The 15,333-nt window shown below is 37.3% G+C and overlaps 1 protein-coding gene across 4 annotated transcripts; it reads right to left on the bottom strand.

The window, feature by feature from the left end:
- Positions 1–7,634: 7,634 nt before the first annotated feature.
- Positions 7,635–13,801, bottom strand: LOC103654406 (uncharacterized). 4 transcript variants are annotated; one of them, XM_035965325.1, is made up of 10 exons: positions 12,270–13,801; positions 11,429–12,048; positions 11,146–11,301; positions 10,129–10,188; positions 9,747–10,044; positions 9,483–9,646; positions 8,804–8,984; positions 8,599–8,724; positions 8,096–8,473; positions 7,635–8,006 (listed from the first exon to the last, which is right to left on the bottom strand). In XM_035965325.1, the coding sequence occupies exons 5-10, from the start codon at positions 9,936–9,938 to the stop codon at positions 7,896–7,898; spliced, it is 1,152 nt and encodes a 383-aa protein (XP_035821218.1). In that variant the 5' UTR covers positions 9,939–10,044; positions 10,129–10,188; positions 11,146–11,301; positions 11,429–12,048; positions 12,270–13,801; the 3' UTR covers positions 7,635–7,895. The 4 variants fall into 4 exon arrangements, with proteins under 4 accessions (XP_035821218.1, XP_035821219.1, XP_020403970.1 ...); XM_035965326.1 differs by having other exon boundaries at positions 11,429–11,516; positions 12,270–12,354; XM_020548381.3 differs by lacking the exon at positions 11,429–12,048 and having other exon boundaries at positions 12,270–12,360.
- Positions 13,802–15,333: the final 1,532 nt, after the last annotated feature.

Genomic DNA, 15,333 nt, shown 5'->3' with positions numbered 1-15,333 from the left:
TGAAACCTGAAATTTACCACTTTAAACACAAACTCAAACTCCAGTTTGGCGTTAGAACGAGAAATAAATTAATCGAAGTGAGGGAGAGTAGTTCTTCTTGCATGTATTGCTCAAATGATTGTGGAATTACTTTAGGGAGAAATAATATTGATTTGGAATCAAACACAAGCAAGGGAACTTGAGAATTGCAAACAAATCATGACAAGAGACACATGCGATTTATTTAGTGGAGTTTGGTTTCATAAAGAAACCTACCTATTCATTGAGGTGTCCACTTAGGACGGGTCTCTTTCAACCTTTTCCCTCTCTCAATCGGTCACTTAGACCATTTGAGTGTTTCTTCTCAAATCAAGAGACACTAAGTCTCCATGTTGATCTCCACAAACATAGAGTCTCCTGCTAGCCTTTACAAGAATGAGAGTGGGATTAGGAATGAGAAAGGAAACACAAATAAAAAACTCTAAGCAAGAAAGAGCACAAGAAATTCAAGACACACTCTTCCTCAATGTCTCTCTCAAGGCACTAATCGCTAGTTGATCACTTTGCAAATTTGGCACTTGGAGGCTATTAAATGCTTTGAGTGTAACTTGGAGTGAATGCTCTTGCTCTTGTAATGAATGTGAATGGATGAAGTGCTTGGAATGCTTGAGTGTCATTGAATGGAGTGGATGGGGTGTATTTATAGCTCTCAATTGCCCACATAGCTGTTATTGTTGTCTGCGCACTCGCGGATGGTCCACGAGTCCTGCCCGGACGGTCCGCCCCCTACAAGATCAACGACTAGATCGCAACAGTTAATTACAACAACTGTATGAATGACTATAAGATCATTAAATGTGTCATCGGATGTCAGATAAAGTGTATCGCGGACAATCCGCCTCTGGTCCCAGACGGTCCACGCTTGGCACTAAACTTCATTTTCCCGAACTTGGCACCTTCGGGTTCATTAGTCTTTGAATGCGCGAATGGTGCCGAACGATACTTAATTCATCTTCTAACGATCTGTAATTCATTTTCCAAATTTGACACAATTCATGTCTGAGTTTGATTATTAGTGTCTCAGACTGTCCGCATTAGGGAGTCGAACGTCTGCGCTTTCTGATTTTTGAGGCTGACCTTTTGATATATCTTCAATTTTTTTTTTTGAGAATAGAAAATTAATTAATGGCAACAACATGAATAGAATGATTTTTATGGAGGGAGAATGGGAGACAAAAATTTGTCTTTAATTTTGGTTTGAATAATTGGTATGGTCCCCATCCCATGTTGACCTTGTAAGTACAACAACAAATAAGGGTGCCATACATAGTATTAGAGATGGCAATGGAGATCCGATCCCTAATTCCCCATAATGAATTTCTCTATTAGGGGATAGAGATGTGGAAGTTTCTTCCCCACGGGGATGTAAACGGGGGAAAATTCTTCCTTGATGAGTAAGGGGGGACCCGTTAAACTTATATGTGACGATATTTTCATATAATAGTTAATGATGAAAATAAATAATTAGTTTGTCAAGAGATCACTCATTGAACAAATGCATTTATTTTGATGTACATATAATGATTTCTTACATCTGACAATGTGTATAAGTGACAATGTTTTGCATTAATAATATATAAAATACATTCTAATTATAATTTAAACGGGTACGAGGATCCTCAATAGAGATTTATCCCTACGGAGAATGATAGGAAAGAAATATCTCCTGTAAGCGTTCGTGGGGATCCTCGCGGGAAAAAAATCATCGCGGGGTCAAGGATGGGGAGCTAAAAGCCGATGAGAGATTCCCTATTATAATCCCTACATAGTATCATGGCACTTGGTGCACATGATGTGCAGAGCACCACATAAATCAAGTGTGAAGCTCTCATGACTAGAAGAGCGAATGTAATATACCGGCTTACAATTTAGAATTAAAGATGTATGGTAGCAGTTAATATATTTTTATATAGTTTTAGTTAAATATGAGATATATTAACTTAGAACAAACAAAATATGGAAGAGTACATTGTACCTTTATTTCAACAAAAAAAGAAAGAAAGGAATACACTGCGTATAGCCTAGGTATATGCCATCATATGCAGTAAAAAAACTAAATTTAAATACCTATCATTTAAAATAGATGTCGTACTAGAATAGAAGAAGGCGTGAAGAAACTGCCTATGGGAGCGAGCGAACAACCTCGCGTCGCCGGCGAACCAGACTCCTCATGTGCGTGCGTCAATCCAAAAAGGTATGGACCGCCTTGTTCAGACAACGGATCATGACGCGTACCCATTCTTTATTATACTAGTATTATTATAATCCATTATATATATCGTACGGCCGGAGTTGATTGATTGGTTTTTGTTTGATTTGATTTGAAGTACTTGTGGCCTGCATATCCACGATGGCTAACGAGCTGATGGAATCTCATCGTACCGAAGATTCCATGGTATAAGATCTCATCCGAATTTGGAGTTATGTATGTACTATATATATGCTGATATGATTAGTATATACATTCCGGTGATAATAAACGCGTTAATTTGTCAGCGGGGTCAAGACTGTCACCGTCACTTGCTGACTAGTATCGTTATCGCCTCACCTGGATCGAATAATATATATACAATTAGACGGAATCGGTCAGAGCGCAGGTTTGTTCGGCGGTTTATGGTCTGGTCGAACCATAGCGTAAATCATAAGACAAGAGATCGTAAACCCTTGTGTATTTTAGCGTAAAATGATATACGCGATAAAATCGCGAACGATAACCGAAGCCTCCCGAAAATATCGCCCAGCATGCACGTAAGCAGAAACGCGAGGCATAAATATGTACATACAATTGTGTAACTGGTTGCATATACTTCAGTAAATATAAATCTGTTTCAACAAACCGCGATAAATTCTCTCGAGTTGTTATCACCAGTCCGACAATATCTCCTGGCATGCAGGAACAAACTTTATAGTACGTAATTGACCGAACTAAATAGCGTAAACAGTGTACACGGGATTGGTTAGCTCAGGGCATATAAAAAGGAACGTGGTGGCTGATTGTATTGCATTGTTTACAATGGATGACGACAGAGAAGAAGAAGCAGTCGATGATAATTCTGCGTCATTGCACAAAGCTGCACCAGGTACATTTGCAATTGAATTATTACTTCAGTTCATAAAATAATTAGACAAATATGATGGCCGGCTTGCAGACACATGGAGTGGTCTACCAGCAGCGCCCACATCAAGAATTATATCTCCAAACTGTGGTGCGAGTCCACGGATAAATATAGTAACACCACCTGCAGAATTACGAGCGCCAGGGGTCAATGATGGCAATACAACAGTAATTGAAACAATGGTAGCAGCAAATCAAATGGTGCCTATGAGGACCATTAGTGATCATGAACAAGATACACCTAATATCCTCCGAAGTCATGTAAGTTATTTATCTTTGGTTATGTCAATTATACAATTTAAATAACATTAAGACTATAACTAATATAAAATTAATTGTATTTATGATTATGTTAATTCACAGCCTGAAAGTATTGATCCAACAATGGTGCCTAGGATCGGTATGACATTTGGAAATGTCGATGAGGCATACAATTTTTACAGTCGTTACGCATATGAGGTTGGTTTTCCACTTAAAAAGTATAGGGAGAGAAAGAACTGTAAGTGGTTAAATTGTTCAATGGAGGGTAGAAATACAGAAAGGTTAGCTAGTAATCCTAGAATCCGTAATACATCATCGAGGAGAACACAATGCAAGGCTGGTTTGAAACTAAAAAAATCTATGATGACTCAAAAGAAAATATTGTAGCCGTAAGAATCGATCCGGTGCACTTAGACACATAATCATGAATTCATTAAGAAGGATACTGTAAAGAAACACCTACAATGCAACAAGACTCATGATCCTGAGTACATGGAGTTTCTCAGTTCAATGCAGCAAAGCAGAATCCCGCAACACTGTATCATGGACTTCGTGTCTGAGATGCATGGTGGTCCAGAAAACGTACCAATTACAGCAAAGGACATTGCTAATTTGTAAGAATCATTTTCTTTATGTATCTATTATATAAATTTTAAAATCCATTTCAAGTTAATGAGTAATAATTATAAATTTTTGTTGAAATATACAGGAAACAGGCAAAGCAACGAGAAAAGAATGCCAATGATGTGTCTAAGCTTTTGGCTTTTTTTTCATTATGCAAAAGGGATAATCCACAATTTTTCTCTGATTTCCAGTTAGACAGCGAAGGAAAAATATTGAGTATTTTTTGGTCTCATGCTATTCAGCAAGGAGAGTATGTTGATTTTGGGGATGCGGTTACCTTTGATACAACTCATAAGACTAATTTGTATGGAAAAACCCTAGGAATGTTTGTTGGTGCAAACCAACACCTACAATGCACAGTGTTTGGGTTCTCATTATTGGGAGATGAAACTGTTGAAACATTCGAGTGGGTATTTAATGCATTCAAGACATGCATGGGGACTGAAGGACCAAGAGTCATGTTGACAGGTATGATTTATGTAGATATAATGACTATAAACTCGAAGTACATGCAATATAAATTCAATATCTTGTGCGTATTTACAATGCATGTGAGTCTTGTTTTGTTATGTAACATACAATGTTTGCATAAAAATATGCATATAATAATGTCAGACAATGAATATTTACAGATCAAGATCCTGCAATGCCAGTGGCATTACGTCGGGTCTTCCCAAACACAGTCCACAGGTTGTGTCTATGGCATGTGCAAAATAGGTACATGTCATTTCTAAATGAGTTGTATGCACGATATGCTGAAGCGGATTTTAAGACAAAATTCCAGTCTATAGTACATCATCCATTGACTGAAATAGAGTTTGAGGCTGCATGGAAATTGTTGATTGATGAATTCAACCTGCATGAAGATGGAACACTTAGAAAATTATATGCAATGCGTAAGGAGTGGATACCTGTTTTTTTCAAACATGACTATTGTGGGCTTATGGTGTCTACGCAACGTAGCGAGAGCATGAACAAACTCGTGAAGAGCGCTCATGTAGATTCAAACACCCCACTTCATGAGTTTGCTAAGCAAATGTTGAAACTACTGCATAGCAGGAAGATGCAAGAAGGAAAGGAAACACTAGGATGTATGGTATGTAATATTATTTATGCATTATACTATTTAGTAGGCTCGCACGACGTAACTAATTATTTTATATGCAGGGTCAAAAAGAAACCACAACTCTATATATGTTCGAAATTAGGGTTGCAAGGGCATACACCAGGGCTGTGATGAATAGGTTCGAGGAGTCAATAAAATACGCTACTGCATATAGGATAACACTTGATCCAGATGGAGGCGCAAATGATTGGTTGGTGCAGCATACATCAAGATCGAAAAGAATCGTGTGGGGGCAACACCAATTCAAAGTGAATGCAGATGTAGAGGCAGGAAAGTTTAAATGTGAATGCAAACAGTGGGAACACACAGGTAAGCAAGAGTTAAGAAATAACGTCATATTATTTATACGATAATAATTAAAGCTGAATGTGAAATGTTGCACCCTTGTTTAAATGTAGGACTATTTTGTGTGCATCTAATCCGAACATTCATGCACATTCAACTAGAGAGGATACCTAAGGAATACATTCTAAAGCGTTACACATACTCAGCTAAGCAAGATGTGGAATTTTCAAGAGATGACAGGAAAATGAGTGGAAAAGATGGAGAAACAAAATCATATAGGCAAAAAATGTTGCTTAAAAAGGCAATGAAGGTAGTAAACCCAGCTAGTATGTCAAAGGCAGGGAGTGATAAGGCTTTGGACACAATGGATGAACTGTTGGAGATGCTTGGGCGTTTAGAGCCAGATATAGGATGTGAAAATGCTGGTGGTGCAACTACTGGAGAGGGCAACCATGTGGGTGTTCTTTTATATAAAGGGAAATTTGGATTCGTACCATTAAAAGATCACCACTTTGGATCCATACCATTACTATCTCACTTACATGTGGGTCCACATGAGTCAATGACATGTGGGGTCCATGGTATATATCTAAAGTTTGGATCTTTTAATGGTATAGATCCAATTGTTCCTTATATAAAATTGTTGAAAATTTTATTCAAAACTTAATTATTGCTAATTGTAAAAATTAAACGTTGCAGGGCGAAGAGGATGATGTTGGAAACGCTGGAGATGAACATGTATCGCAATGTGATAACGAGGAGCATGTGGCAGTACATTCATGACAACAGGTAATATTATGGCAAAAAAACAATGTAATTTATGTATAGTGCAAACAAATGGGATGATTTATACATTATTTGTAATATTGACTATAATGCACTAATGAGTAGGATGGAGGCTTAAATATTGATGCACATCATCAATCTGAACTGCAAATGACGCTTGTTGGAAATGATGATTGTGAAGGAACACAATATGGGGATGTTAGAAAGGTATGAAATCTAAATTTATTAAATTGCAGATATTATGTATATTTAATGGTAGTAACTATTTATAATTTGGCATCATAACATATGTACCTATAAATATTTCTTTGTATGGCATGTAGAGACTGGAATATGATGTAGATGGCATAAGCTTATTGCGTCCAATTAATGCAAGGCCAAAGGGAAGGACAATAAAAACTAGTGAACAAAGAGTTCTAAAACTGGGTGCGAAAGGAGAAAAGAAGAAGACTCGAAAGTGCCAAAAATGTGGCATTGCTGATGGACACAACAGTCGAACCTGCTTGTCTGTAGAGGAAAATAGGGTTAAATTGGCTAGCCTTGCCGATAGAAAAAGAGGACGACCGCCTGGGTCTAGAAACAAAAATTCAACAATGGCCCCACAGTGGAATGAGACATCCACATCAAAAAAACATAAACATACTGATTCTGAAGAACATGGTTCGGATGACGATAATTTGGCAGAATTGTAAAACATTTATACATAAATAATGGATGATATTGAAATGTTATGATCATGATACTATTTGATGATTATGAATATTTACGTTAAAAGCTCATTGTATGGATTATATCTATTAATGCGACGTAATTATTTGTTATGAGCTATGCTACTGATGGGTTTGTTTGGCTATATAATCATATATTCACTGCATCTCATACAGTAATTATGTTGAAAGAATCAAATATCCGGCGAAATGGAGTCAATATGTAGGGGCTGGCGCCAAACAAAAATACTAAATGAATAATCGTAAACATGTTCAGTTATATGCATAAACAACATCAGATTTATGCATAACTGAACAAATATAGGCAGCACATTAACACTGGAAAAACAAAAATAGGCGCATTCAGTAAATAAGTACATAAAACAAGGTAAACCTGTTCATTTATATACGTAAACATTATCGGATTTTTTGCATAGTCAATACAAGGAATTATTGAAAATATTGAACAGAACTGATCAAAGATAAGCAGCACAATGAAGCTGGATAAACAGGCGCATAAAGTAAATAAGTATACAAAAAACATAAACATATTCAGTAATATGCATAAACAGTATCAGGTTTTTGCATAATCAATCCAGAGAATAACTGAAAAGACTGAATAAATGAACTTAGAAAGAAAGCATATAAATGAAGAACATCACTGAATAAGATATAAAAACCATAAGACAAATGATAAAGTGCAGAACTATCATATATAAATATAACCATCTAAAACATATCTGGTACGATATATATAAGAGTTTGCTAAGAGCTGCATATGGACATAAGTATTATCTGAATCCTAACATAAGCCAACAGACCAATATTTACATGAACACCATTCAGTGACACTACCCTAAACTAAGCTAGAACTGAGATAACTTGAAGCCACCAAAAGCCATCAGACCATGATGTTCATACTAATATTAAGATAGTAAACTATACTAGGCTACTACTGAGAGAACTTGAATCTGTCCAGGTGGGAGACCACGAAGCTGTTTCTATTTAGTCGATGGAATATTAGGTAATGCAGTACAAGAGAGCGAATGTCCTCTGAATAATCCTGCAAACAAATATAAGGAAAGGTGAGTTAGACATAACTGTACATACATTATGTCATAACAACAAAAAAACTATCTATGTATTATGTACCGGATCAATGACTGCATTCATAGCTCCAACCATGTAGTCGTAGTTCTGCATATATCTCATGACAAAGAATCCACAATCATTAGACCCCAATTTCATTGTTGGGCAGTTATTCATGAGTTCAATAGGGTACTTCAAAAAAGCAGGGAGAGCTGATCTTGGTCGAGCATTTTGAATAGCTAGATTGAGCATACTCATCATTAACCTGGCCCATGAAACCTTCCTATCACCCAAATCCATAGGTATACAATGGTAATTTTTCCAGATAGTCCCACCCATCTCTGGTCCATAAGGGTTGGAATCTAACACATGTATGCGTCCAATCTGAAGATTAACAACATACAATGTCCAATGTCCAGATCGTAGCATGGGTACCATTATCTACATGCACACAAAAAGGAAATAACAAATGTTTAATACACTAAGGTTGATATGGATGATTGGATTAAAATTTAAATGCAGCAAAATGAGGTGAGAGTGTGGAGGGTGAAGGAACAGAAATTAACTGATTTGTAGTCATCCAGCTGCTTGAAAGAAGGCAGTGTCTTCAATAGGTAACTCTCCAAAACTGAAGGGTCAAATGGACGAGGAGACTTACTATGTTGCTCCTGCTCCTCAAAGTTCAATATAGCCTAATAGGATAGAGAAGTATTATGTAATTTCCATTAAAGATATGCATTTAAAAAAGAGGTATAAATGTAGAAGTCATACCCCAACATTAACATCTAGAATGAGCTGGTGAGCATTGAGTGGAGGAATATGTTTAGACCAGTCATCGCGGACACACTCAATGAAACATTGCATAAACACGTTGTCGAGACATGCGCCATCAGCAAAAGATTGTTGTATGTCACAACAATTGGCGCGATGTTCACCAAAGTCAATTATATTTCTACATAAGAAAAGATTGAGCATACAACAAATAGAAACAAATGTTATTTGTATAAATGAGATATAAAATTACATAATATATATGAAACTTGACCATTGAATTGAAGGTACTATATGGGAATAATGAGATACAAAATTACATAATATGCAACTTGACCACCCTCTCTCAGCCATAATAATGGGAATTCTAGTATTTCAATTTTCTGTTTTTCTCTTTTATGTAAACTTGCTGTTTTTGACTTTGGAATGTCTGGCACAGCCTGCTGTTGGAGCTGACAGAAGGAAAGTGGATGCTCAAGGCAATGTTCTATAGAAGCTACAACTCAAAGTTCAGTCATGTGTATAGCTATTTTGCTTTCGCTTCTATTCAATGCTAAATATTTGGGTGCAAAGATTGAATAAAACTTAATAGTATCAATACCATTGCCACGATGTTGTTCAATCAGAATTAAAAAGAATTAAAAAATATGCCAAGTCAAAGAAATTGAAAATTATGTACCTGTCCAATTCAATGAACCTAGAACACAAGTATGCTCGAAGAGCGCGAGCACATTCTAATTCAGATAAGAAGAGACCTGGTGCAGAAACACTCCCAATAGGAGTCTTGTCAAATACTGGTCCAGAATCATTTTCAACTGTGCCACCTACCACTGTCTGACCTTGCTGCACAAAAAATATGAAGTATACGTTAATAAGAATATGTAAACATGAAATGCAAGATATCAAGACAGAAAAGATATATAAGTAAAGCTTAAATACTAACAGTATTTGGTGTAACAGATTCATCGGCCCGAAGAACCTCATCAATCAATTCTCCAAATGTAGCAGCTAGATTGGACTGCTTTGTACCAATAGTATTCAAACATTGCTTGATAGAGGCAAATATTTTGCCAACCTCTAAGTCATAATCAATCAACGTAGCTTGGAACTTCTGGCGTTGATGTACAGGAAGCATCTGAATCTGCCATCAAGTCTTGCATAAGAGGGAGTTGGATGATTATATGGGGAAGTCGATCATGTTGATTTGGGTCTTCATCAAAAGTTTCTGGCGTCATAGGAAACTGAAGTAAAAAAAGATAATAATGATATGATAAGTATGGTAAAGCAACAGACAAACAAAGATCATAGTGGGTATATGACCTAACCTCAATCTGGCAAGTAGTTGGCGATTTTGAGACGTAACATGTCTCACTGCTGCTACGAAACTGATGAAACAGGATCAAAATTAATAATTATGTATATGGATTGACGCATGGCATGAATTGATATCGTTATATGACTACTAAAATCAAGATGTGTATTCCAACTAAGAAAGAAAAGAAGACCACAAACTATATTTAAACCATCCAGCCATGCATACTGCAAGTTTCAGCTTCCATATACAAGGATAGCAATCCTGACACCTCTTATTTATCAGGACATTCTAAATGTAATATAGATTTGATAGGGAGCCATATTATAGTAAACGCAAGCAAACATTTCTACATGAATATATACTTTCAGTGGCTGTTTGCTTGGGATCCCTAGGAAACCTGCCAGGCATATTATAGTGAACGCAAGAAAACATTTCGACATGAATATATACTTTCAGTGGCTGTTTGCTTGGGATCCCTAGGAAACCTGCCAGGCACAGGCGGTGCTCCCAGGCGCACAATTTCATCTGCCTGGGGTCATGATCAATGCCTGGCAGATCCCAATCAAACAGACAAATAGTCCCTCACCACACCCATTTGCAGTACTGTTCACGGCTCGAGTTTGATCAGAATATTTACTTTACAAAGAAAATGCAAGAATGCGCAATAACAGCCAGTAAGATGAGTCAAGCAAATCCATGCAGTAGTACTAGTCTACTAGAGGGTAATTATATAATATCTAAGACAAAGTTAATCATAAATGGTGCTCCCAAAAATTATTACTTTGGATCAACTTGGTAACCCAACCATAGAGTTTTTTTTAAGAAAGGGCTACTTAATGTTTTATAACTTGTACTATGTCAGGTTTGAGTGTAAAGACATAATGCACATTTTGGGTTCAAAGGTACAAGCTAACTAATAGGCTACGAAACTGATGAAACAGAATCAAAATTAATAATTATGTAACTAGTTGTAAATAACATTGTTATAAAGAACAGGATAAATATGATAGAAGAAATGAAGACTCACAGGGCAAACACCAAATGGTTCACCACCCTGGCGAGGCTTCCGCTTATCGGCCATTGACAACGCCCTTATAATATTCTTATTAAAATACTTTATGCGTGGAGTGCCATTTTTGTTGTTTGGAGCAGCAGCATGATGCAAATGATCCAAATAATACAGCTACATAATATAAATATTTCATGAGAGTCATATACAAATGAACGTAAACACATAATATGTCTATGTATTTTCAAATTGCAAATGAATAATCTAATAAAAGATTTGACAACTTAATTTTGAAACTTACAAGAACAATGATGGAACAACCATATATCGTCGCCGACACATTGTTAATGCTCCTGTTGTGCCATCTCTGGGCAGCCTCACATAAGTCACTAAAAATTAGATGGCACCAATCAATTTGAGGGAATCGCTCCATTTCTTCTGTAAGTACAACCTCATTGAAAGAAATAGACCAGCTAGCTGTTGGGAATAGCAGCCGGTTGAAGAGAATGAGAAAAAACATCTGATAGAAAGATCATCATCCTGGCCTAGCCTCAATCTGTCTTGGAGCTTTGAAATAACAAACTCATCCTTGCTAATATTCAATGAGGCCCGAAGTGTTGCCGCAGCGTTCGCTTCATTAATATTAAGGGGCTTTCCACCACCCAAATTTGGAAGACCCAATATCTGATGGACAGTCTGCTTGGTGATTTTGAGTTCTTTGTCTGGACCAATATGAAGAGTCATGTCCCTGGGGTCTAGCTTCTGCATGAGCCAACAGAGAAGTGTTCGACATCCAATTGCATCAATTGTCATGTCAAGAATACTAGAAAATCCTTTTCTGACTATAGCTTGACGTTGCCTTTCATTCAATATCTGAATGGACGCAAGAACATCTCCTGGGTTGCATCTGATGTTGAGCTTCTGAAATGAAAAGGTAGATAGATGGATAAATATGTGAATACTTAAATATCACAATTTATGCTTTCTTATTTATACAAAGTTACTTGTACTATGACTGTTTTGTATTAATGAGCTAAGGTAATGTAGAAAGGTATAAATTTCAGCACATAAGATATGTATTGAGATTAGATGCATGATTAAAATATTGGAAACGATTAATTTCTGCAATGTTGTAAACTCACCTGCGTCTTATTTGGGGCATCCATTGAGATATTGCACTTCTTTTTGGGTGGCTCAAAGTCATCATCATCATCCACATTAGGCATAACAATGTTTTTAGCAGCAGCTGCAACGCCCGTCTTTCTATGCTGCGGAGGATCACCATCAGACGGCGTATTTGTAGGGTCTGCCATGTCAGTCGAGCGTGGAATGTCAACACTGAAACATTCTTGACTTGACTCAATGATTAAACGCTTCGGATTGGTTGGGGGTTGATCAACCTTCCACATTGTTGAAACAGCAACCTGCAAAAGAACAATGTAAAACATATGCGCTTCATTGAGTTAGAACAACATATACACCAATGATTATACGAACTAATTGAAAAAATGTCATTAATTGTGTTTTATGACCCTAACGAAATAAATGTCAACACAGTCAAACATCAAAAAAATTATATCATTGCCTTATAAAAATTGCCATTTACATATATGCAAACCAAGAGACTGATAATAGAAACAATATTTACTCAAGAAAATGTATATTTATGCAATATTAGTAGTTAATAAGCATCAACATAAATATGTATATATGACTGAATAAACATGCAAACAAATGTTCAAATATTATTTCTTTTTTCCTTTATTTTTCCCCTTCTTCTAAACTGAGTGTATTGCCCTTGGTCCCCATCACATCTGTTCGTTCGTTTCTTGACAGGAAATAAAATAGTTTTTGCATTCCTGAAAAGTGTAAATCTGTGATAGTTTTTAAACCATGTAGTACATTTGTGCATAAAAGAATGTTGCAGTTGTTGGATTGATCCATCAAGTAGTATATTTGTTTCTAATTCTCAATACTGAAAATATATCAGTTTATGGAGGTGAAATATTGAAATTAAAACGTGACTAACTATTGTGAATTCAATGTATTGGAGGGATCTGCTCTTGATGCTGGCATATACTATCCACACGGTGAAGTGAAGAAACGAACGTACAGATGGGAATTGACAATTAAGCTACACACTATTACGGTAGAGACATTAGAAAATTTGGCGGCGCCGAATGCTATCAAGAAACGAACGAACATATGTGACGGGGATTGGGGGCAGTACAGTAAGTTTAGGAGAAGGGAAAAATAAAGGAAAATGAAATAATAAAAAGAGGTGAGAATACTATTTTAAAGAGTAATAGCACTTGTAAATACTACTATAGAGAAGGTCACATTAAAAATACTATAAGGGAGAAACCTGTTAAAACAAGTGTTATAATAGAAAAAAACTCGGTATTTTTTGTAAATGATTCTGTCAGCAAGACCTATGTGAGCAAAAAACAGGTGTTAGCAAAAATTCGCAGCGCCGTAAGCACATATGGCCAAGTCACCCCGAGCTAATCATTTGCTTTCAGCTAGTTTGGATTGGTTTGATTTGTGGCTGTTAGCTATGTGCTAAGATCGGTTTATGATTGTTGAGTGATTAGTTTGGTTTGCTAGAACTGCCTCTATGTTGAAAAAAATGCAGAACAGAGGATAAAAAAGGAATTGTATCTTGTTGTTCAGAGCCACTAAAGAGGGCAAACACGCCATTCTCATCCCTGCCTTTTCTTTCTCTGTGGATAGATGGCAGGTTTCTCTCTTTCTCTGTGGTTTATGGTCGATTTAGGGGAGGAAATCCTGTTGGTCCAACTTTTGTTTTGTTGTTGGCAGCGTGGTACTGGGTTGCACAGCTGTGTGAGCCACTAGAAACCCTTACCTCACAACTTGTCCATTTCTGTAGGACTATAGCCTTCAAAAAGGAAAAAACAAAAGGAAATGGAATCTGCCTGGGCAATGTTATCTAGTCATCTGTTAGTCAAGCTTATTGCTTCCTTGGTGCCGATCGGTTATAAACTACTAATTGCAACTAATCGTCTTATCGGTGTCCTCCCCATTATAAGTCTAGGCTAGGTTTGTCACTGCTTCATTCTGAGGCTAGGACTCAATTTGTCCATACTTTTGTTACTTTATTCTAAAGATATCTATGTTATCATCTTATAGGACCTAGCGCCCCTTTTCGTGGCGGCGGTGCTCCTTTTGGTACAGATGTCCCATTTGGACCACCAGGTCCTGACATGCTCCTGGCATTTGTCAATTGGAGTACCTATGGAGCTGTGACACCAATACAAGATCAGGGATACTGTGGTAAGCATGCAATGTCACTACCTATTAGCAATTCGCTACTGTAACTTATATGCATAGTTGCTGAGCGCACACTATTAGACCTGAGCTTGTAATTTGTTCTTTAGGTTCGTGCTGGGCATTTGGTGTCACCGGTCTCATAGAGGCAGCTCACTTCATACGAAACAAGGAGTTAATAAAACTTTCTGAGCAACACCTGATAGATGGAAACAACCTCAGGAACTTTGGATGCAAACATGGATCATGCTCCGAGGCCCTAGACTACGGCCCTGTTTGGCACAGCTGCTGTTTGTTGAAAAAGCAGCTTATCTGATAAGCTGGTGAAAAGCAGCTTCTGCTTCTTAGCTGCTTTTTGTGTATTCTGAGAAGCAGCTGAACTGATAAGCTGCTGCAGAATCTAGCTGTTTGGCAGAACTTCTGCTTAAATTTGTGAATAAGCTGAAAATAAGTTGTGCCAAACAAAGCCTACATTATGAGAAATGGTGGAATTATCAATGCAGAAAGTTACCCATACAAGGAAGCCCAAGGGCATGTCCGGTCTATCACGGTACATAATTCAACCTCCCCACCACACTTGTTTCCACATCAAAATATCAACCCCTACTTCATAAAGGTATGTATAATTCACATCATTGCATATATCTTCACCCACACAATTTGAGCATACAATGAGTCCAAAAGAACAGGTCCGTGAACCTTTATCAAACCTAAAGGCTCTATGATAAATAACTGAACCATAATCGCACAAGAACAGTAAGATCAATGAAGACCGTTGGTGGGCATGTGAAATACCTATAGGACGCGGTGGCGGAGGATTGACAGCAGCGGCCGGCTCGACGACACTGTCAACGGCGGCGCCGATTAGGGTTGAGTTCGCGCGGAGACAAATGAAGGCGATTCACACTGCCGGAGTGG

This window comes from Zea mays, chromosome 2 (assembly GCF_902167145.1).
Source record: "Zea mays cultivar B73 chromosome 2, Zm-B73-REFERENCE-NAM-5.0, whole genome shotgun sequence".
In the NCBI taxonomy this organism is placed as follows: Eukaryota; Viridiplantae; Streptophyta; class Magnoliopsida; order Poales; family Poaceae; genus Zea; species Zea mays.
The sequence above is the reverse complement of the archived record's forward strand: the minus strand, read 5'-3'. Positions and strand labels throughout refer to the sequence as shown.

Bases quoted from the DNA above. Each gene is read 5' to 3' on its own strand.
- LOC103654406 (XM_035965325.1), bottom strand. From the start codon at position 9,938: ATGCTTCCTGTACATCAACGCCAGAAGTTCCAAGCTACGTTGATTGAT. The intron at 8,474-8,598 runs GTTAATTTCTGT...GTGTGCATGTAG, and splicing joins AGCTGGATGACTACAAATCA to ATAATGGTACCCATGCTACG. The intron at 8,007-8,095 runs GTACATAATACA...ATTTGTTTGCAG, and splicing joins TGAATGCAGTCATTGATCCG to GATTATTCAGAGGACATTCG.